This window comes from Haliaeetus leucocephalus, unplaced genomic scaffold (genome assembly GCF_000737465.1).
Source record: "Haliaeetus leucocephalus isolate CR32 unplaced genomic scaffold, Haliaeetus_leucocephalus-4.0 Scaffold199, whole genome shotgun sequence".
NCBI classification, from domain to species: Eukaryota; Metazoa; Chordata; class Aves; order Accipitriformes; family Accipitridae; genus Haliaeetus; species Haliaeetus leucocephalus.
This window is the reverse complement of record NW_010972635.1, coordinates 769,158-792,035: the sequence shown is the minus strand read 5'-3', so window position 1 is coordinate 792,035 and position 22,878 is coordinate 769,158. Positions and strand designations below refer to the sequence as shown.

Here is a 22,878-nt window from a genome sequence, read left to right as displayed (position 1 = left end):
CCACACGAGCACAGGACCGCAGCCACTTTGTAGGTGTTTGTGATGGTGCCAAGCAGGAGGCAGAGAGCAGCAAATCCAAGTCCTCCCCCCTTCCCACACTGGGGTCTGGGGGCAAATGGCCCCCAAGCAGCTCCTGCTCCTACCCGAGGCAGAGCAAGAACCGGCCTGCAGCTGTGAGGTGACGGGGCTCGCCTCGCACCCAGCAATGCCATTTCTGGGGAATCAGCCACGGCCAGGCTGGGTGGGCTGACCACTGTGGTGGGATGAGGGGCTGGAGGGAGGGGGAAAGGGGACAGCCAGGGGCACAGGCGTGGGGCAGCTTAACGCTCCACTTTTAACCCCCTGCCAAGGTGGGGTGAGCCAGGGACCACCCTTCTGAGCCCTGACAGGGAGGCGACCGCGACCGGGAAGGTGACAGCGACTGTTCCCCGGGGCAGGGAGCCTCTGGGAGCCTGTCAGCGGACCTGAGCTTAGGGCTGCAGCCTGCAGGGGCCATCATCACCCCAAACCAAATTGTCTTGCCCCAGACCAGAGCCCCAAAACTGCATTTCTAAGACCCAAGCAGAGGTGTACAGAATGGTGGCAGGCACCTGGTCAGGGGGGAACTCTCAGACAAAAAAAGCACAGAGGAACCCAGTGAGTTGCTTTGTGAGGCCTGAGCAAGCCTGGCCACACGGCAGTTTGCAGCTAAGCCCTGTCCCTATACGGGTTCCCTCAGGCCTGGATGCTGGACCTAGGCCCACACCGGAGCCGGGGCAGCAGAGCTACTGCCTTGGCTGCAGCACAGGAAGGGCCTTAGGGTCCAGACAAGCACAACCCTCATTTAGCTCAGCTTGGGCCACCCTTCCCTCTCCTGGCACCTGCTGCCAGGTCTCAGCTGGATGCAGCATACACAAACTGAGGGATGGCGAGTGCGGAGCCCTTTGAAGCCCTGCTGCAAAAGGGTACAAGATCACTAGGTGATCTTCAGGCAATACAAAGCAAAGGCAGTGTGTGCCAGTCCACCAGGATCAGTTTTGCTCCCGAGGCAGGGAGAGCAGCAGGGAACCCGGGGCAGTGGGCAGCTGGGTGGGAACCATCCCCCATGGTGACCGGCAGCAGGTTTCCCCACTTTTCTGCAGGCAAAAGCTTTTTATCCCTCTTCTGGCCAGGCGTGCCATGAAAAAGCTTCAGCTATAAATCCTCAGCACTAAATTAATCCATGGCCTTGTTTCTTCTTACCCATTAATTTACCCCCCGCAAGCCTATGCTCTGCGGCAGGGAGATGATGGATCACTGCTCAAAGCCCTTGAGTGGGATCAGTCCTCCCTCAGGAACTGCTGGCGCATGCACACAGCATCTCAGCATGTGCTTCCCCCAGCTCTCTGCCGTCCCAGGAGCTGCTGGGGAGGCCCCTAGGCCCCGAAGGGGACCTGGATGTCCAGCCCTGAGTAAGCAGAGGGATGAAAACCCGAGCAAGCTGCCCTGTGTGGGATGAAGGGGCTGATGGTGTCAGATACCAGTGTGCCACCCTCCCCACTCCAGCTGGCTTCACTGTGCTGCAGAAAATCCCCCAGGTGCTGGTGACAGCTGGGCCAGACACCCCCAGCCCAGGCCCCAGCAAGGGGCCGAGGCACAAACTTCTGCAGCAAAGCCACTTGAAGCCAAGTCCATCATTGCTGCTGCAGAGTCAGCGCATGCAGGAGGCTGAGAACAGACAGCGACGGGGCAAGCACACCCTCTATGGGACAGATTTATTGAAACAGTCAGAACCTAGCGAAGAAAATCAACTGTTGGCTTTAATTATTGCGTACATCTTCATTTCTAGGACTAGGAAAATTTCAACTGATAAATATACATTTCATCAGAATGCCTTTGGCTGAAATATACCATTAGCACATTCTTCAAAGTTACAACAAAAGTCTTAGAAATGTTAAAAAGGGATTTTTCCTTTACTAAAATAAAGGAGTGCACCCCCCACCCCAACAAGGCGCTAGGACTGACAGACGGGAACTCTTGGCTGTGCAAAGCAGAGCATTGATTACAGTAACAGAAAGAAGTCAGGACAGGAGTGGGGAGCCTGCATAGCACTCAGTGAGAGGTATGGGAGGCAGCTGCAGTGGAGTCAGGTCAGCATGTCCCAGAGGCAGCAGCAGCAGAGCGCGGTCCAGCACGCCGTCAGGCAGGCGCTCTCGCCCGTGTCATCTCTCCGCCGCTCCTCCACGACGTACACTGTGGGGACAGGAGAGCTCAGTCAGTCAGAGAGTGGCACAGCGACACCTGCAGCGGCCGACCATGTCTGCTGCCCTCAGCACAGCCGGCCCCGGCACAGCCATGGTGCCCCTCTTTACCACAGCGCTCACTTTGGGTGGCCCACACTTGCTGGAGACAATCTGGTGCACGGGGGAGCACTCGCAGGAGGGGAGGTCCCAAGCTCCCCTCAGGCCACGATTTCATCACCGCAGCAGCACCCTGCAAGGACCCGCTGCCCCCTCCCACCACTGCAGCAGCCCTCGGATGGGAAGGGTCCCCAGGGGAAGCACTTCTTTCCGCAGCCAGGCCCAGGCCACTGGGACTGCGCAACATTATGGTCTCGACGCAAGCAGCTGGTGCAGGCCAGCCAGGACCAGGCTTCCGTTATGTCATGTACAGTTACTGAGAAAGGAAACAGGGCTCAGCCTGGAAGGCATCTGCTCCGAGTGAGCTGCCCTCTTGCAAGCACTGGTGCCTAAGCCTCCTTGCCTGCCCCCCTGCCTCCCCCTGCCCTCTGGCAACCCCCAGCCAGCAGGAGGTCCCCAAAGCAGAGCGCCCACAGGTGCCCTGGCTGCCCCAGCTGAAGCCAATGCCCCTCCAGGCCCGGCACAGCCACCCTTCCCAGGGGGGAGGTCCGCAGCCCAGGCAACCATGCTGGAGGCGGCCCCACACTCCTACGGCACTTGGGGTGCTGGGGAGGGAGCACGTGCAAGGAGGGTGGTGGGTTCAGACATGGCTAAGGGCCAAACTCCCACCCAGCTGCTCACTTGCTGCCCCTCCTCAGCAGGGCAAGATGGGAAAAGAGGATAAGGAGGCTCATGGGTCATATAAAGGCAGAGAGATCGCTCACCTATTACCATCATCGGCAAAACAGGTGCAACTTGGGGAAAAATTAATTTATCACCAACTACAATAGATTTGGGTAGTGAGGAACAAAGACAAACACTAAAACACCACCTTCCCTTCTGCCTCCTCCACCTCCCCTCCAGCAGCATAGAGGGATGGGGAATGGGGGCTGCAGCCCATACACAGCAGCTCCTCTCCTCTCTGCCGCTCCCGCCAGGAGAGGCGAGCTGTGTGACCGTGTGTGCAAACAGGGAGGTGACACCTGTGGGCTGGGGTTGTTCCCTGCAACCTTGGCAGAACCCATGCTCCCCCCCCCCCCCCCCAGCAATCAGTGGTCTGGGTACATTAATCTTTGGAGGGATCATTAGGCACCTGGTGATGGAGAAGGCAGCTCAAGGCTCCCAGCAAACAGTGCTGAGACCAGTGGGAGCAGCTACCCTGGACCAGACTGGGCCCTGCTGGAGGCTGTCGCAGATCTCCCAGCTGGCCTGAGCTCCAACACAGCACGGCCTTTGGGCACCAGGGTCCTTGCCAGGAGAACTTGCTCCAGCAGGGGTCCTCTCCATGGGCTGCAGGTCCTTCTGGAAACATCCACCTGCTCCATGTCCTCTACAGGTTGCAGCAAATACACAGAGCACCTCCTCTTCCAAACTTCTTCTGTTTCTTACTCTTTTGTTCCCTCCTCTCTCTCTGGCATTTTCTGCCCTTTCTTAAATATGTTAGAATCATAGAATCATTTAGGTTGCAAAAGACCTTCAAGATCATCGAGTCCAACCATTAACCATACCCACTAAACCATGTCCTGAAGTACCCTGTCCACTCGCTTTTTGAATATGTCCAGGGATTGTGACTCAACCACTTCCCTGGGCAGCAAATTCCAATGTTTGACAACCCTCTCAGTAAAAAAAATTTTTCCTAATATCTAACCTAAATCTCCCTTGCCTCAACTTGAGGCCATTTCCTCTTGTCTTATCTCCAGCCACCTGACAGAAGAGACCAACACCCACCTCACTACAACCTCCTTTCAGGTAGTTGTAGAGAGCGATAAGGTCTCCCCTCAGCCTCCTCTTTTCTAGACTAAACAGCCCCAGTTCCCCCAGCCGCTCCTCATAAGACTTCTGCTCCAGGCCCCTCACCAACTCGTTGCCCTCCTCTGAACATGCTCCAGCAACTCAATGTCTTTCCTGTAGTGAGGGGCCCAAAACTGAACACATTACTCTCACAGAGGCACCACCAGCTTTGCTGACGTGCTCAGCAGTGTCCCGTGGTAAGTCTGTTGCAGAGCCTTGCCAGCTGCAGGAGGAGAAAGAGGTAAGCTCCCAGCGCCAGGAGGTGGTCTCAAGGTGAGATTCAGCTACTGTGTATGAATGGCCATGGGGAGGTGGGTACAGACAAATCCTGGGAAGAGCTGAGGTCAGGGGCAGAACAGCGTCCCTCCTGCCCCTCAAGGCTGGAGAAAGCTCACTCTGCATTTTGGGCATTGGGCAGAAGGTGCTTTTGCACCAGCCAGCACTTCTCAGTGGTGGGAAGAGCTCGCTCTTCTCAGGCAGCAGGCCCCACAAAAATAGCAGGGATCAGCTCTGGCTGACCGACGTACCCAATTATAAAGCCACGTGGTCACTGCGAGGAGGCTGTGGCAGAGCCGGGATGCATCGCCTTCAGAGCCTCCCTCTCGTGGCCTCTGCAGCTGAGGCCAAGGAACACTGACAGTGCTGGTTTCCAGAGGACTCCAGGATCAGCAACCAGCTGACTTGGAAAACAAGCAGGTGGGTTCCTTGCTGTTGGATCACTTCTGTGCACAATCAAAAAACCAGAGTTTTAGCACAGTGAAGATGACAAGAACCTGTCTGCTGCCAGGTCTGGCCAGGCCACAGGCAGGATAGGCTGGATAGGCACCCAGAGCAGAGTTCTCCACGAGATGCCAGCTTCCATAGCTACAAGCACACTTGCAGTTTGTCTGCTTGTTGTCTGTTTAGAGTGGCACTGCTAAGTCAGTTTGCTTAACTAAGTAGCTGTTCCCTGACACTACTGCAGCCCTATCACACACAAAACTGCCTCCTCCCCTAGGAAGTCAGCACAGGGATCAGTCCTTGCTCCAGCAAGATGTATCCATCGTGCATGCTAGGGGACTTCCACCTCTGCCTGCTCAGCACGCAAGGCACAGCCAGCCTTTAACCAGGCTAGGAGGCAGCAATCCTCAGACACTTCACCTGCCAAGGGGCGGATGCCCAGATCACACCCCCAAATGCTTAGGGTATTGCCTCATGGACAGAAACCATTTAAGCTCTGCCCCTCAAGGGCTGCCCAGAGGCTCCCAGCAGGCTGTTGCGATTTACTGCACACTGCCTGCTGCCTGAAAGCACAGGAGGGAGCCCCGGGTTTGGATGGAGCTCTCCCAGCAGGGTCTCCTACCCAAGGCCAGCGTGCTGCGTGCTCTTTCTGCCAGCCCCTGAAGCCCATTTGGGACAGATGAGCAGATTACCTTTGGTTCCTCCTCACTGAACTTGGGCTATCACACCCAGAACTGCAGCAGATTGCAGGCAGGCACATGACCTTCCTTCCTTCCTTAAAGCTTTCTTGGATCTGTTATGGTCTGTGTGGGAACCGTGCCTTCACACAGGAGTCTGACCCAGGCATGCAGCTAGTGCTTTAAGTCAAGTGGCTGAATACATGGTGTTGACAGGCAGAGGCCTGGGCAGGAGACAGCTCATGTCATCAGCCTGGTCCTCCCTGGGCTTTGTGCTCAGAAAAATGTTCCCCCCCACCCCACCCTTCACTGCTTCAGTTCTCTCAAGAGCGACGCGTGGAGGATGATGTGCTCTGGCTTACATGATACAAAAATCCTGCCACCATCAGGGTAGGGCAGAGAGACCAATAGCCCAGTAATCCCCCTCAAACATATGCCCTCAGGTACAGCCTGTACCCCAGCCTCAGGCAGCCTCCCTCTTGCCAACCGGAATAACAGAGAAGAGGCACCTACTGTGCAGGCACAGCCCAGCTCCAGAGGAGCCACTGCATGGTGCTGGCAAAGCACCACTGTCCATCCTTCCCTCCAGGGCTTTGCAGCTGCCTGTGGGCATTCAGTCACAGCATATGGTGCCCTTGCTCCAGGAATGTCAGGGTGGAAGCACATCTCTTCTCCAGGCAGCCCCAAAAGGAGGTGGCAGCATGCAGCAGTGCTGTGACAGGCTGCGCTGGAGCAGGAGACATACCACGTGCTCTCCTCCTCCAGCAGCTGCTGGCCCTGCCTGCCCCTGCAGAGCCAAAGCAGGCACCTCCAGGCAGGAACAGACCAGGACCTGATGGAAACCTGGCTCCCACGCACAGACCAGGGCCCTGCAGGCTGCTGGGCAGTGCTGCAGTAGTGGGGGAGGCTGCACGACCTCCTCCCCAGAGCCTGTGGACAGGGCAGGGCTGCGCCCACAGCCAGCAGCCCAGCCACGCTGGCAAGGACCACAGAACAAGGTCAATGACTTGTGAGCCCAGCACCCTGGCCTCCTCCTGTGATCCAAGAGACCCTATTTCATCCCTTTGAAAGGGTGGACCACAGACCCATCTGTCCCAAGGCAGACAGGACTTTGGTCAGGCCCCTCCCTCCTTCCTGCCCACAGCCCCAAACTGGCACTCAAAACCATGCATGGAAGACTTGCAAAGGCTTCATGTTCCAAAGCATGAAGACTTGCGAGTGTTTGACCTTATAGAGCATTATATCAGTATCTGTCTATTCACTGCCTGTTCTCCCTGGTGAGGTGACCCAAGTCCACTCGTTCCTATACACCGCCGTGCAGCGCAAGCTGTCATCAAGCGGCCGGTCAGGTCCCTGGAGCAGTGGGCTATAGTGGGTCACCGACTGCTCAGCAGTGGGAAATAAGGGAGCTGTGCCCTGCTGTCCATGGGAGAAGCTGGCTTAGCAGAGCTGCCCACACTGTTTTGCCTTCCTTCCCCGACTGGCATTGCTGGGAGCGGCTGGACACCCTGACATTTGAACCTTTTACCCTCCTCAGCTGAGCAGCATTCTGCCCTGCAGCAGATAGAGCTGCCCTTCTGTCTGGCTTAACAGACAGAGCTGTGACAAGAGGCGAGCCCTGGCGCCACACAACACCTTTGTGCAAACCCAATCATACGACCAAGCTGTTCGGGAGGAAGAGCAGCAGGGCAGAGCTGCACAGAACAAGTTCAGCTTGCAAGGACTGAAGGAGGCACTGGTGTGTTTCAGGCTGGGAAAAACCTTTGGGCTTTTTTTCCCTGGTGGATCCAGGAGCTCTGAGCAAGCAGCAAACTCTTTGGTGCTTTTGTTTCCTCTGAGAAGGTCCAGTTACAATAAGCAAAGGCAAAACACATACCAAATGCTCCAAGAGTCCTGTGTAAGACGATGACATGCAGTTGTTCAGCAGGGCAGAGTGCACACCCAACAGGCAGAGATGGCCAAGAGCTCCTCAGCAGAGTGGGGTACTGGCCATGCTCTCCTGCCTATGTTCAGGTGGAAGAGGATGCTAGCTGGCTCCTGCCATCCCTCAGGGTGAACAGACAAGGGTGCTTTTCCCATGGCTGCTCAGGAAGCTTCCAAACCAGCTCCCTGTGCTGGAGCCCTGATGCAGCTGTGGTTTCTAACGGTCTGCCAGCTGCCATTCAAGCTGTCCTGCTTTGGAGCCACAGAGAGCTGGATTGCTGCTGCCAGAGCATTGCCATACCCAAAACTGAGGGCCACAGTGCCCTGTGACATGTGGATCTGCACAGCAGAAGGGGGCTGGGAGAATGTTTAGGGAAGCACTGGTTCCTCGTGGTTTGGAGACAGCAGGGTGACTCTGACCTCTGGAAAACACCACCAAGAACAGATACCACAGAGCCAGCTCCAGAGCAAAGTCCTTGCAGCTTCAGACTGAGTGAAACCCAGGGGAATGTGACACCCTTCCCTGCCCCAGAAAAAGCTCTGCAGCATGTGACACTCCCAAATGTGGTGGACAGCGTAAGGTTACACTGCTTTGGGGGTGCCTCACATACCCTCAGCTCCCTTGCTGGAGCAGCTGAGATGGATTGAGTTCTCAGGCTGACAACACCTGGCCTGAGGGTGGGTACCCTCTCCTCTGAGCACTAAGGTATGGCACTTCACACTGAGCACAGGCAGACCTAGCTAGCCAGCTGCTCTGGCCAGCCTCCAGCAGGCATCTGCTGACCGGAGGAGGCCATGTCACTGCAATGCAAACCATGGGCTGGAGAGCAGTTACCAGTTTTGGCCACTCCAGTCAAGCCCATCTTCACCCTGGTTGAAGGCAGCTGCATCCATAGCTGCAGCCAAGGCACCATCCAGGGAAGAGGTCTAACACCACTGCCTTTTACTGCTAGAGTTAAAGCAATTTTGCCTTCTGGTAGCTCAGTGCTAAGCTAAGGAGTAATGCCTGAGCATGCAGAAGACACGAGCTGTCAGATGATACACTAACATTGACAAGTCCTCCATGGTAGCACACAGACCAGTAAAGCATTTTGATGGTTAGTCAGCAACTTGCAAAGAAGTCAGTGAAATCCAGTCTAACTGCATAGTCTGCTGGAGGATGGGTCTGCATAACCTTCCCCACCCCAAAGCAGAGTTGAAATGGATGCTGCCCTGTGCAATTTATAGTAAACTGTCCATGACTGCAGGCATACAAGAAGAATTTGCCTGAAGTATTTATGATTAATCTATCAGAAGTTTTAAACTACAGCCAAGTGTCGAGGACATACTGACAAAGCATGTTCAAAGCATGTACAAAGTGCTGTTATGAAACACTTGCTGAAATATTAAACAAAATGGCTTTCCCAAATTTGGGCCTGTGCAATGGGAGATCGGCATTTTCACTACACGGCTGCTCAGCTGACTCGCATCGGATGCTGCCTCTCAGCACAAGTGGGTCACAGCAGCAGCGGGCATCGCTGCTCCCTGCCAGCCAGCACCTTCAGCTGCCTGCACGGCACTGCTGGTGGCAGCTTGTGCTAGAAAGGTCTGCACTAAACTGGTTGATACCCAGGCACAACTGCCCACTAACAATTCAGGGCAGGACTGGGACAGAAGAAGGTACAGCGAGGGACAGCAGCCATGCCAAGACCTTTCCAGGACTCACCATGGGTTTGGGGGGTGTGCCTTTCTGTTAGAAATGGTGAAACAGCACTGGAAAGAGCCACGTCCTTTCACTCTGTTCTGCTAAAAGCTGGAAGTCGTTCAAACGAGCAGCACATTGTGGCACAAGTACCATCCTGCAGAAACCCTTTGAGAAAAAGCTGTGGTTTTCCTCATGCAGGGAGTTACAGGACCTTACCAAACGCATTCACCTTCCAAATTCAAGGAAAGCCCCAAAGATGACCATTCGAAATACGCATTAGAGAAGTTGCTGCCTTCCACTGCAGAGTTCCTCTCCCAGAGAGAGCAGGAGTCTCAAGAGGGCAGCTCTCTGCCAGAGCCAGCTCACGAGAGCTGGTGTCAACCGCTGCTGCAGTTTGAGAGGAAATACAGTCACCACTGAAAGTTTTCAGACTTTGAAAGCATCTGGGCAATACTCTAAATAAAAACAACCACCTCTCCCTTACAGTTTGAGTTTAATGATTACTTCCTTTGAAGCTTATCAATGCTTCAGAATTTGTAGCTCTGTCCCTGTCACCAGACAAATTGCCAGAGAAACTGTAAACACAGCCACACAGCATTAATGATAAAAAGCTTTTCTCATCAAATAGTTGGGTGTGGGGCTTATACAGGAGAGGGTAAGAGCAGAACAGGTGAAGGTTGGTCAACTATTCACTTACAGCTACCAAAGTGCATAGGGTAAAAAACAGTTCAAAGGCAGGCTAGATAAACTATTCCCAGCCAAGCCTCTCATTAAGCTGGAAACATCCTATACCAATCCTTTCATTTTGGACACTGTGCAACTGAACATCAGCTTCAAAGCACTAACACAAACACGGAAGTACCCAAGGAAATCAAGAGTGAGCGGCAGCACCTTTATTCACTCTTCCCAGCCTATGCATTAGCACTACTTTAAATGCAGAGGATCCCCTGTTAACAGCACAGTAAGAGACAGCATAACAAAACCCTAAGCACCTTACTCATACCTCTTAAAATGATTTCGTTAGGAAGACTTGCACAGCACATTACTGACGCAAACCACCCAACGTCTTCCCAGCTCACTTCATCCAGCAGCTTTCCATTAACAGAGATCAGGTTTTCTACTGGAATAGCTTTGCCAACAAAACCCCGGCCCAAAATATGTCAATTAAGGGAACTCCTGGTTTTGTATGCTTCTTGTCAGAAGCCTGAATGCCTCCAAGCTAAAGCCACTTGGTTTGCTGTGGCAAGCCTTACTGGGGACTTTACTAGCTGCTTTGTGCCTCTCTTTTGTCCAACGTCGGGCACTCCAAAGATCTCCTACAGCATGCTGGAGTCTTTGCCACTATGAGCAGAAGCCCATTAGCACTTTGGGACTGGTGGTCTGATAGAGAAGAGAAACAAGGGCGATTTCTCTCAGAGGCACTAGACAGCATTCAGTTTTAGGCTCAAGTTTTGATGCTTCCATTGTTTTTTCTAAAACAGGATGGGAGAAGGTGTAAGCTGAGCACACCCTCCCATCTTCTAATGAGCCTTAAAGAGTGTAGATCACAATGAATCATTCTTACCCCTAAAATGGTAGCACTCCCTGTAATCACAGAGTACCAGCCTGCACAAGCCAGTGCAAATAACTCCCACTATTTTTAAAACAAATATTACAATACCTAGTTATTTCATGTACAGTCTGCCTTATCTTAAGCATACACATTTTGTTTCTTCTCATACCTAATTGATATGTTAATCATTAGCTCCATGAGAGACAGGCATGAGCAGTACTTTTCACCTGGTTTGATAGAAAGTAAAGTCGTGACCTGAGACTGTAGTGCTCCTTATTGCAGTGCTTTACTGGGTCTACAAGGATTGCAGCACAAGGATACCAGCTTTGATGATAGAACCAGCCCATCCTGTCCCAGGGCCTAGGCACAGACATCACTGTTAAGGTACTGATGTACCTACATGGGGACCCACCCCCCAGAAAGCAGGCAGCGATGGTGCCCGAGAGCACTCAAGCTCTGCAAGCCCTCCCAGAAGTCTTGCTGGATGTCACCGGGGGCCCTGGCCCTTGTCTAGATATTTCAGGTATGACATCCAGGCAGACAGACAGCAAGCAAAAGCTCACTTCAGGCAAGCCAAGGGGCAGACTCAGCCAAGAAGTCAGCCGCCCGGGGAGAAGCGAGGTGCACGCACCCTCAGGGTCAGCCCAGCCTAGCACTAGCCAGCTGCAGGGACTCCTTCCTCTTCCTACGGTGAGAGGGCCAGGAGCATGAGAAAAGCAGCAAGTCTTGAAGTTTACTACTTCTTTCACTCCAGCTGTGTGCTGGCACACAGACCCACTTTGCATGCAAACAAGTTAGTTACACTCCTAGCTGCTCTAAACTATTAGGCAAGGCCTGGAAAACACAAGAGGAAGCAGCAACAAGCAGTTTACCAACCACTGCTAATGCAGACCAAAAACTCTGCCCGTGGTATCTGAATGGCTGTTTGCCATTGTAACAACTGTTCAGAGCAGAAGTATTAATTAATACACAGTCTTCTCATCTGGGAGGAAGCACACAGCAGAGAAGGGACCAATAAGCTTTTCCCACATATGAATAAAGTGGTTTTTATCACAAGCCACTTCTGCACCAAGAACTTTGTTTTTGCTTGTACAGCCAGCAAACAATAAGTCTTGCTTAAAACTGCACAACACCATTTTAATAGTAACTTCTTACAGGGTTAAGTGCTGCTGGCAGCAGATTGCTAAGTCAAGTCAGTCTATGCATCCGGTTCTACCTTCAAAACCTTCTTACCCAAGTTCTTTGAAAGTCTTTCCATTCAGGATGGAGGCCAGAGAAGGGAAAGTCAGCACAAGGGCATTGGTGGCAGCCAAGAGATGCAGAGGTGACAGTGGCTAGAGATCAAGTGTTTCTGAGCCGCTCTTTGGGGTTCGCACTCTAGGTCTGCAGACCCAACTGCAGGAGGAAAGAACACCCAACCCTGACCGCCCAGACAGCCACATGTCCTGGAGTAAATGCCACGCAGGCAGCCAGTGTGGAAGAAGAGATTGCATGACTGGGGAACAGGGACCCTAGGACTTCAACTAAAACTTTCATGCTAGCTGCCAACAAGCCTCCTCTCTGCCGCTGGCCTCCTCCCTTACCCACAAGACCTCCAGGGCAGAGCCTGGGCACAGATGAGATCTAATTCCCTTGGCAAGAAAGGCATTTAATTATTCTTTCCCCTCTCTGGGGATATTTGCTCATGCTTAACAGCTTCATGCCTGTCACATCACATTCCTGCCCCCCCAACTCCTTCCTGCCCAGAGGCTTTTGTTGTATGCACAGTCTCTACCAACACCATATTCAGATTTCAGGAAATACCTTAGCACACTCCTGAAACAGATACCAGCCAGAGCCAGATGGAAATACAGTAGTCTACTTCCAAGCAAAAATCTTCCAAAGCTGCAAACACTCAGAGCAAGTTTCACAATCCCCAGCTCCAAACACAAACAGCTCTACTGCCAGAGCCACCCAAGCAAAAGTAAAGTATCGAGGAAGCAAACTGCTAGTGCGTACAGGTAGTTTCACCTGCAAATCCCCTCTGCCACCAGACAGCTGCTCCTGACCCAGCCCAGATTTCATCCTGGACTCAAGCAGAAGCAACTGATCTACAACTACCTACTCTGGTATCAGACCTGCCCTGTTTCGTGGGCTGCGTGACTATGTCCAGCAGGTTAGGAAAATTCCTTTCAGTTCCTGCAAGTCTGAGAAGCTCTTAAGGTCACCCTAGAGAGCTGTTTCAGCTTTCAGTGAGCTGAACACACAACACATTTCAGGGAAATTACTGTGCAGGCATGCCAAGTGAGCACTTTCCAGAGCCAATGCTGCACTGGCCACATTTCACACAAAGGTAAAGTTGTTCCCCTCTCGTACACTGCATGTGCTCCAAGCATGGGTTATGTCTGACCATAAGCCATGCAGAAGATTTTCTTGCAGCTCAGGGCTGGGAAAGAGGTGAGTTTCCTCACCTGAGCACACAGGGATGGGATTCAGAGATCTCTGAGATAATGGAATTGATACTAATCAGCATCTATGGAGTATAGATGTGCCCAGGAAGGATTTAACGTCTCTAAAACGCAGGGCTACAGGCTCTCCTCATAGGAGAAAAGCGTACCTTATGTAGTAAGTACTCAAGTCTCTGAAGGATGTCAGCAGGCATTGGCCAGCTCTCTGAAGCACTATAAACCCCATCACACAGGTTAGAAAGTGTACAGGTCATAAGAAACCAGCTTCCCCCCAGCTCAAAAGTACAGTAATTAAGGGCTTCAGACCCTTCAGTTTTCTTCTAGACTGCAACAGATGCAGAGACATCTCCGAAAACTACAGAATTTGAGAACTTCCTCTAACTTTTTTTTTTAATCAGTGAAATCTTAATTTAACGTTAAAGCAAGGAGGCATTTTCCACCAAGTCAACTGCAGGGCTAAGAACAGCACATTCCTCAGCTTGAGTCAGTGTTTTCATTGAAAATCAGCATCAGTCCTAGAATTAAACAAGATGTGGCTTGGAGGGATTTACACAGCACAAGCTCGGACTTACAAGGGTCTTGCAAGAGTGTCCTGGGTGACAGACACGAGGGACAAAGTCCAGTTTTAGACTCTCCTTGAGCAGTGCCCCCAGGGCTTGAGTACCACAATCTGTGCAGCGCTTACAGAGCTGGAAAATGGCTTTACACAATTTGCTTCTCACCCAGGCTAGGTGCTCAGCAGATGAAGACTGTCCAGAACAGCAGCCTCATTTAATTTGGTCCACTACAGAGCCAGCCTTAGCCTCATTTAGCCAGTTTGTCTCAAGCATGTTTTCAGACACAGGACCTGAATTTGGAAATCCTTTTCTTTGCATCAGGCTTTTCTCAGATTATCCCCTCCTTCAGGGTGAAAAGCAGCGAAGGTGAGTCAGAGATCAGCCCCCAGGACAGCAGTTTGCCAGCAAACAGCCCCCACTGTTTGTGCAGTCAGCTGACACAAGCCAGGGACAGAGGGAGGTATGATACAGCAATCTTGGGGGAGAGAGAACACCAGGTTTTAATGCACACTACAGTATGAGAAGCAAATAAGAGGACAACTGCCAAGTGGGATTTTTTTTTTTTTTTTGGCAGGACACCAGCTGTCTGGAGTTGCAGGTCCTGAAGGTACAGTAACAGTTAAATTAAATGCTCTGACAGACTGCTTGGAAAGGGTCAATACACCCAGAAAGCCGCCTGGAATTGCTACATGCTGCCCTCCAAATAAACTTCTGGGGAAGGCTCAGCTTGACACAGTTTGAAAAGCAGGGGGGGGGGGGGCAACCACTGAAAGGCACCAGAGAGCCTAACCAGAGCAATTAGAAACCCCTCCTTTCCATGCTGAGACCCATGAAGAGGAAAAATCCACCCCTCTAGCAGAAGGCAGTGACTGTATCTAGGTGACCTGTTTATTCTTGCAGCTGGACAAACATTAGGAGGCAGGCAGCATCACTGTGACTATTACTCTTACCACAGCCGGCTTTGCTACAAGTAATCAACTTCCAGAAATAAGATTTCCACCCTGTGCGTACAATAGGTCAAACGCAATACTGAGCTTTGTTTGCCTTCAGTTGGAAGGAAGGCTGCTGACAGAGCCTGGTTCCCTTTGGCACAGCACAGAATAGCCTCGTCCATTACGTTGTTATGTATCAATGAGGTGGGGGGTGGGGAGAAATTAAGCTGCACAAATTGCTCACATCAGCTTGTGCTTTCAAAATTAGTATGTCACTTTGTACTTTGGCTCATTCCACTTCTTTTTAAAGCATGCCATTATCAACAGCATTACATTTCACCTCTAATTTACATAGACAAGAAAGTACCTGCTGACCAGTCAGCAGATACTGTGGTTTCCTTCTGCCAGCTGATACCAAATTACTCTATAATGAAAGTACTGAGAGGTAAATGAGATTTTTCTGGAATGAGGTATTTTCTTCCTCCTAAGCAAGCCCGTGCTGCTCAAGGCAGCCTGGCTCCTTATGCCACGCTCCACGCAGGCACTGTGCTCCTACTGCTGTGCGTTTCTCAGCTTTGTTCGGGCGCAGATGAGTTCCCTCTAGCTACCCAAAGCATTGTGTGACACTAAATGGCAGATCTGTGGTATTCCAGGAACACATGCCTGGACAGACTTCATGTGGACAGACACGAAGACAGCCCTCAGTTTGTACAGCAGGAAAGATGCAGACAGAAATCAGCACAAGTCAGTTCACAGAGCTAGGAAGCTGAAGCAGATAGCCTTAAGTACAACTTCCCTCAGGCTTAGCATATAACTTACCAGCTCTAAAGGTAAAGGTCAAGTTGTTTACTTCTAATGAACAACTGCCAAGTCAGTTATTAGCCCTTACAAGAGGCAAAAAGTGTTTTTTCTTTGGAGACACTACTATCGGTAGCCTGTACAAGCCCAAAAGCCAGCTATCAAAAAACCCAAAACAAAAAACCGACACCATGGCCACGAGGTCTTCTGTGACACCTCAGCAAGTCACCTAGCCTCTCCGGCTCACTGCTCTTGCACCTGCAGAAGGAACATATGCTTCAAGGCCTTTCACGCCCAACAGTGTTGAGGTAGCTAGGGTGACTCTGAGGGGGTGCAAGCTTGCACAGGCTGGACTCCATCCACTCAGGGAGAACGGACAAAGGACCACCAGCTGCCATTATTAGCTGAAGACTCCCTCTTCTACAGTGCTGTAATACATGGGAGCCATATGGCCAACACCACTAAGTCTTAATGCATAAACTGCAAGCTGATTTCTGCAACTGTCATCATGGCTAACTAATCCTACACAGACAGTCTAGAGTGGAATATACTTGTTCTTGTTCTGCATTGTTCTGGACTGCACCTTCGTCCAGCAAGCCTTTATATATGTCCCCCTCTTCAACGTCATATTGAAAAGATGACAACATCCTCCCTCTCTCACCTATTTCTAGCAGAGTCATTGCTCACTTAACAGTAATAACTTTGTCTTTCCAGCCTAGATGTTACCTACCCTTGCCAAGCATGACCCCAACAAAAAGGAACAAACTCTCCGGTCTGGGCTCACAGCTCCCACCTCCGGAGGATGTGGAAGAATGGGTGCTGTGGCTGGGAGAAGCACGGCTGCAGCACACATGCCAGGTACAGGCGGCGTAACTCACACCAGTGCTGCTCAGCCTGAAGAGTCCTTCAACAGCAGCCTTTGAAACAAGGCTCAGTGGTTCACGAGCTCTTCTGCAGCGTGGGTGACAAAACCAGTCCTAAGTTTAAGCTGTTTCCCTATTACATCTCAGCTATAGCTTTCTTCTTAATACATGAGGTTTTTTTCCTCTCCAAGGGCCAATTGGACAGGCTATGTCCATTGCTACTCCAGACAGGCCACAAAGTGTTAAGATTAAAAAACACTGTCACCATGAAATGCTATTTTACCAGCAGATTTTGATAGCTCAACAGTACTTATTTCCCTCTGCGTGATCCACTCAAGACCAAAATATGATGCATAATTATTTCCACACATTAGCACACCGGCTGCGATCCACAACTTAAGAGCCCACTTTGCAGGTTGTCTACACAGTAAAATAACTTAAAGCATAAAATGTAAAGTATAGCAAATTTCCTAGCTTTCAGCATGAACACATGTTTGTTCACAAATACTAATGCATTACTTGGAGTAGCTTAATTCATTAGATTAAGCTAAGTCATCTAGGAGAGCAAAACATCCGCTCTGAAAGGAAAGCATCCACACAGTAGCTCTTCCCAGATAACTGCTTGGAAACATCACAAGAACTGACAAGCCACATTAAATCATGCCAGACTGGCTAGGCAGACTGTAATGACTTGATTAAATTTAGATGTCAATTTTTTTATATTAGAGGTTCAGCCACACCAACAGATAGATAGCATTAGTATAACAGATTTTTAAAAAATTAGCTTTTTTAGGGACATCTGTTCTATATTAGACACTCCTGGAGGTGATCATTAAACAAAGCCTTATTGAAAGCTCTCTCAGAATACTTCTGTTAAAGTGTCACAGGACAAAGATCAGGTTCCAGTTTGATGGACTGGCCAAAAAGGAGCAAGGGGGAGACAAGGTATTTAACAGAAGGAGAATCAAGAAAAAGGAAAAGCTTTTGCAGACAAACACAAAATTATAGCCCTGACTTCATTTTACACACATTTATTAATATTTTTTTGTACATTTAGTTACATCCACTTCAGCAAAAGCAACGCAAATTGGAGGCTCCTAAGGTGGGTTCAGAGACCGCACATGCTACAGGAAGGCAGTTCAAAGACAGGACTTACCAGAAGATCTTTTGTTCATGGGTTAGGGTGCTACTTCCGCAGAACTGTAGTTGTGTTCACTTAGGTTTAACAACAAAACCATGCCTCCTGCAGCATAAGCCTGGTCTCTCAGTGAAAGAAACACTCAAACACTCAGCTACTTGTTTTCTGCAATTTCCCAGCCTACACCTTTGTGCTGGTCCACGGGTTTGTGAGCAGAGCAGAGGACATTCAGTGTCATCGCTTCCCTGATCCAGTCTGATATGAGATCCTTTAAGCCTCCAAGGCAGCAGATCTGGCTCAAAGACAGACTGCCCAAAGCAGCAGACCCACTCTCCCTTCAGCTTCTGCTAGCACATCCCTTTTCATGGCTATAGCAGCAAAGTGACACTTGCACTAACCAAAGATGTTCTACATGGAAGACTAGGAATTCCCTCCCTGCCTCCCCGCCCCAGTACCAAGAAATGCCTGTTAACCACCCCAAAACTATGTGCATTTCCCAGGGAAAACCCTGATTACACTTTGAGTCCATGTGGTGATAGTGGTGGGAAGCATCACCATGCTGCTGCCTCCTTTTCAAAGGCAGACCCTTGAAGTTTTCACTCTTTTACAGAGGAAGCTGAACTCATGACTTGCACTCATTGACATTCTTATTCACTCAGACCAATTGTTCACTGCTTGTATTTGGGTCCTGCGGCCAGACCTGCACCAGAATATTCCTGACATCTTACATCAGCTATAAATCCAGGGATGCTACTATATACATTGGTCCAGTAGTCCAGCATTTTAGCCAAGAAGACTGGAAAAAAAAAAAGTTCTTGAAAATGTCCTCTCCGCAGTTCAGCCTGTCCACCCAGCTATGTCAAGTCTCCTTTGTATTCATTACAGTGAAAAACTCTTGCTGGGAACTTCTGAAGTTCCAGCTTCCCAAAAAGTGATGGCTTTGAAAAGGCCTTTGTCGCAGTGTGCTGCAGAGTCAGAGTAACATGAAGTGGTAGAGGGGCACAGCAGGCAGTTATCTCAAAATGCAGCAAATGCATATAGACCTCAGTCCTAAGCAGGCCCCAAGCGCAAGTGCACATTGTCCCAAGCCATGGCAACAACAGTATGTGGAGAATGACCTTAACGTGCAATGGCCAAAGACAGCTTTGCATAGTGGCAAACGCCTTGGGGGAATTGTCTGAGTCCTGACAATTTTCCAAGCGATGTCAGCTTCGATACCCACTTTATCAGCTGGTCTTTACAGCAGTAGTATCTGCAGTGCTACTGCCTTGCATAGCTGTAAAGCACTGACTTAGGTTTTGATTTGGGGTACTTATTAGTCTCATTTCTTTCCACCCAAGGTCAGTCTGTCCATGACCATGCCACACATACCGAGCACATAAAACCCCTGAGTTTCCTTTCCCTCCTGAGAGCAGCTTCCACCAAAGCACAGTGCCTGGACAGCACCTCTACAGCAGTGCTCCTCACACTCCCTCCTGCAGAACAGGCCCTTTCGTAGCTCCGGCCACATCCTCTGCCACCCCAAGCCAGCCAGAACAGCTATAGGTACTTAAGACTCTTCTCAACAGCTCAGGTCTGTTTGTGATATTCACTGGAAGAGACGCAATGATAGTTTCTGGCTTCGCAGCCTGGATGAGTATCTTTATCACTGAAGAAGCCTGGAAGGAGGCACTGGAGTTGGCATGACAGCATGAGCCCCTGTGCTGATGGTGAAGGGGTAAGTACACCCCCATGATGTACAAGCAGAGATTTTAGAACCAAAGCCTGTGAAACACTGACAAGAATAAACCTGGTCTCTAGGCAAGTGTCCTTACCAGCAAGACAAAAGAGTTACCAAAAAACCCCAAGCTAAATCCTCCTCTTTCTAATGGGGAAAAGGCACAGACCACACCCAACCTCACCAGAATCCCAGAGCTGTTGAGTTGGAAGGGACCTCTGGAGATCGCCTCGTCCAACCCCCCCTGCTCAAGCGGGGTCAGCTAGAGCAAGCTGCCCAGGACCACTGTCCAGTCAGGTTTTGAGTATCTCCACAGATGGAGACTCCACAACCTCTCTGGGCAACCTGTGCCAGTGCTTGATCACTCCCACAGTAGAAAAGTGTCTTCTTGTGTTCAGAAGGAACCTCCTGTGTTTCAGTTTGTGCTCATTGCATCTGGTCCGGTCACCAGACACTACCGAGAAGAGTCTGGCTTTTCTTCATTCCCTCCCATAAGGTATTTATACACATGGATAGGCCCCCTTGAGTCTTCTCCAGGCTGAACAGTCACACCTCTCTCAACTTCTCCTCATATAAAGATGCTCTGGTCCCTTAATCATCTTCTTGGCCCTCCTCTGACAATTTGAGCCTGCACCAAGCACTGCAGCAAGCCCCACGAGAGCTATGGGTGCCAGAGTAAACCAGCATTCCATACTGAGGGGACGTGGCACACAGATGGACCAGCTAGCTGCCAAGATAAGTTACACTGTCCTCCTTCCCTCCCCCAGAAATCTGTTTTTCCACAGAATGATAGTAGCTTCAGAAAAAAACAAAAGCGCAGGAATGATTCCAATGGCACTATTAGGTCATTTGGACAGATATTGATGGGCTCAAGAAAACTGATGCACATTAAGTTAGTTAGGAACTGTACATCTGAATATTACAAGCTTCAACTGTGCAGCCTTCAGTTGAAGTTTATCAACCAAAAGACAGGCAGAATGAGAGTTGTGGCAAATTTAAAGCCAGCAAAAAGCATGTCTAACAACCTCAGCATAAGGATTCCCTTGAGGGATCAGCATTAAGGATGTTCAGCAGTACCTTCCAACAGCCAGATAACTGTTAGAGACACAACAGAAAAATAAAGCAGGAAAACAGCCTATAAACAGAATTGCTACTGCAAACAAGTCTCCACCTCCCCCAGCCCCATTAGAGCCAGATGCTGGTAACCATATTACTTCAAGGTCAACATGTACTCATGCATTTGCAAGCCAGAAAGGGTCACGATTACATTGCACCACAGCTACTATGCATACCTGTGTTTTTAGGCCCATCTGCATACACTGGTCCTGGAGGCGGAGGTGCGTTTTGCCATCCATACTGGGGATAACCTTGATAACCTGGCTGGCCTGGCTGGTATGGCCCAGTAGGTCCAGGAGGATAGCCTGGGTATGGGCCAGGAGGACCACCCGGTTGTTGTGCATAGGGTGGGTAAGGGGCAGTTGGACCCGGGCCAGGGTAAGGTGGAGGATTTTCGTAGTTCATGTGGGATGCAGAATCTGTCCTGCAGAAGAAGGAAAACAGAAGAGAACTGGTTTGCTTTTGTCTGCTTCATCTATGACCATACAGACCCATTTCAGACTGCTCTCCAGAGGGCCCTACATTAAGTGTGAGAACAGACCTCAAAATACCTGGTCAAGCAGTGAGTTTATTTTTAACCCTTTGCCAGGAGCAAAGACCGAGTTGAAGAGATTTCTTTTAAGTGACATGAGTTTAGCTCAGCAGCAGAGTGACTTGCTGCTTTCCAGTCACGTATCAGCTATTCACCCTGAGACATTTAACAGTCTTGCAACAGCAAAGCAAAATCCTCTGCTTCCACTCATGATTAAATTGCTTTTAGGAGAGATTTAGAAGCGATTACTTCATGTTTCTGTCAATATTAAAAAAGAAAAGCATGCAGAAATGCAGCCTGTTCCAGACATGTTCGATAGCCTTGACAGGAGAGTGAACACAAAGGTCCGTTATGCTTCTGCTAATTGTTACAAGCATCTAGACCAGTACTCTGGAGCAAGACTATATGAATAATTTCCTGATGATGCTGTAACCCAGCACATTGCGTATTCTTCCAGTAATATGCAACTGAATCATTAAGCAGCCACAAGCAATCAGGACCTTGGGCTCAGTCTCAATCAAAAAGGAACACTAAAGACACCTCAGAGAGTTGATGTTCATAAAACCTAACATATTACTCATACAGCCATCAAGACTGTCACAATAATGCAACTTTAATTAACCTCTAAGCAGCATGACTAAGCAAACCATTTCTTACATTAGGTTTCTGAAGCTTCTCCTTGTTTGAGAAACAGAAGTGTTCAGGAACCATGTGTTCAGGAACCATCCTGACTGAAGTAGCTGTACTCTGCTATTTCCTTTTACCATTACAGGGTGCAGAAGGGTCACCATTTTCCCTTTGCTACACACCTCCTCCCACACGCCACAGGCTTCAGGGAGAAATACCAGGAGCATAATTTGCCTCCACTGAGGCTCACTGCTGCCAGCATGGAGCAGGAGAGGCTGGCAAGCAGGATCCTCTTTGGACAGTGCTGAAAGGGCAAGCAGCTGGGCCAGACTGACCTGGATGCTCAGTACTGTGCACCCACTCTTGGGGACGTGCAGATTTTGAGTCCAGAGGAGACCATTAGCACATCTAGCCTGAGCTCTAGCATGACGCAGATTAAAGAATTTCACCTTTGTAACTCTATAGCGAGCCCAGAGCAGTCATCTGCCAGGCAGAAGCCAAGTGAGTCAAGCCTCTGGGGCTATGTTTAGCTGCTGCAGTCCCTGACAGTGTTGAAGTGATCTTGGTTTGTTTATGGCTTGCTATTTCATCACCTCGGAGAGCGCTGACTGTCCCTCCCCAAGGAAGGATCCCTAGGCTCTCTGCTTATTTACATGTTACTCCTGCCCAAACGTCGCTAGCACAATGCTCGCTGCTGTACAGGCACCACGGGGCTCTCCCATGCACACAGCCCCATCCCACCCTTGCAGTAACAGCCAGCCTAATCCCACACAATGCCCAGGAGAGCATTGCCAACTTGAAATGACTCCAGAGGCGTACTCCAAGGGAACAGGGGCTGCTGTCCCTCCCACAACGACACCGAGAAGCCCTTCAGTCTCGGCAGGCTGGGTCTTCCCAGGCTTCACCAGCCTGCAGTTGTCATTCACCTGAATTCATTCTAATGCTCCTCTTGCTGTGCAAGCCAGGCACAATCCCAGTTAATTGCTAAGGCAGTGCTGCTAACTTTCAAACTATATTTCTTTATGTCTTTGACAAGAATGTTAACTGTTTAACCAATGCCAGGGATTAGAGGAATTTTTTTTTCCCATTGCCAGGCCAGCCAGACTGCTTAACTGCTCATTTGAAAACGGACAAGCACAACATACATTTAACTTGAGGCTCTTTAACCACTGTGCTGCACTGCAATGCCTCTACCAAGTCTGCAGCAAGGAAATTCTCCCTTCAGAGAGCCAGTGGAAGGCAGGCAGCAAGCCCTACAACTCACTTCAATGCAACTAGACAATCAGGACATAATGGGTCACTAATGTTCATCTAACCCAGAAAATCATCCCAAAATAGCAGCCAAAAGCAAGTTCCCAGGGAAGAACAAGGCCAGAGCAAATGCGTGTGTATACCTACATACTGTTGCACATGGCAGGGTAACCATTTGGTGCCCAAGCCAGACAGG

General features: G+C 50.2%; 1 protein-coding gene across 1 annotated transcript; it reads right to left on the bottom strand.

Moving 5' to 3' along the window:
• Window positions 1-1,752: 1,752 nt before the first annotated feature.
• On the bottom strand, window positions 1,753-20,706 carry CYSTM1 (cysteine-rich transmembrane module containing 1). The gene is made up of 2 exons (XM_010565974.1): window positions 20,449-20,706; window positions 1,753-2,211 (listed from the first exon to the last, which is right to left on the bottom strand). The coding sequence occupies exons 1-2, from the start codon at window positions 20,675-20,677 to the stop codon at window positions 2,105-2,107; spliced, it is 336 nt and encodes a 111-aa protein (XP_010564276.1). The 5' UTR covers window positions 20,678-20,706; the 3' UTR covers window positions 1,753-2,104.
• Window positions 20,707-22,878: the final 2,172 nt, after the last annotated feature.

Coding starts and splice junctions, on each gene's coding strand:
- CYSTM1 (XM_010565974.1), bottom strand. CDS start 20,677: ATGAACTACGAAAATCCTCCACCTTACCCTGGCCCGGGTCCAACTGCC. Junction 2,212..20,448: donor AGATGGGCCTAAAAACACAG/GTATGCATAGTA, acceptor CTGTCCCCACAG/TGTACGTCGTGGAGGAGCGG.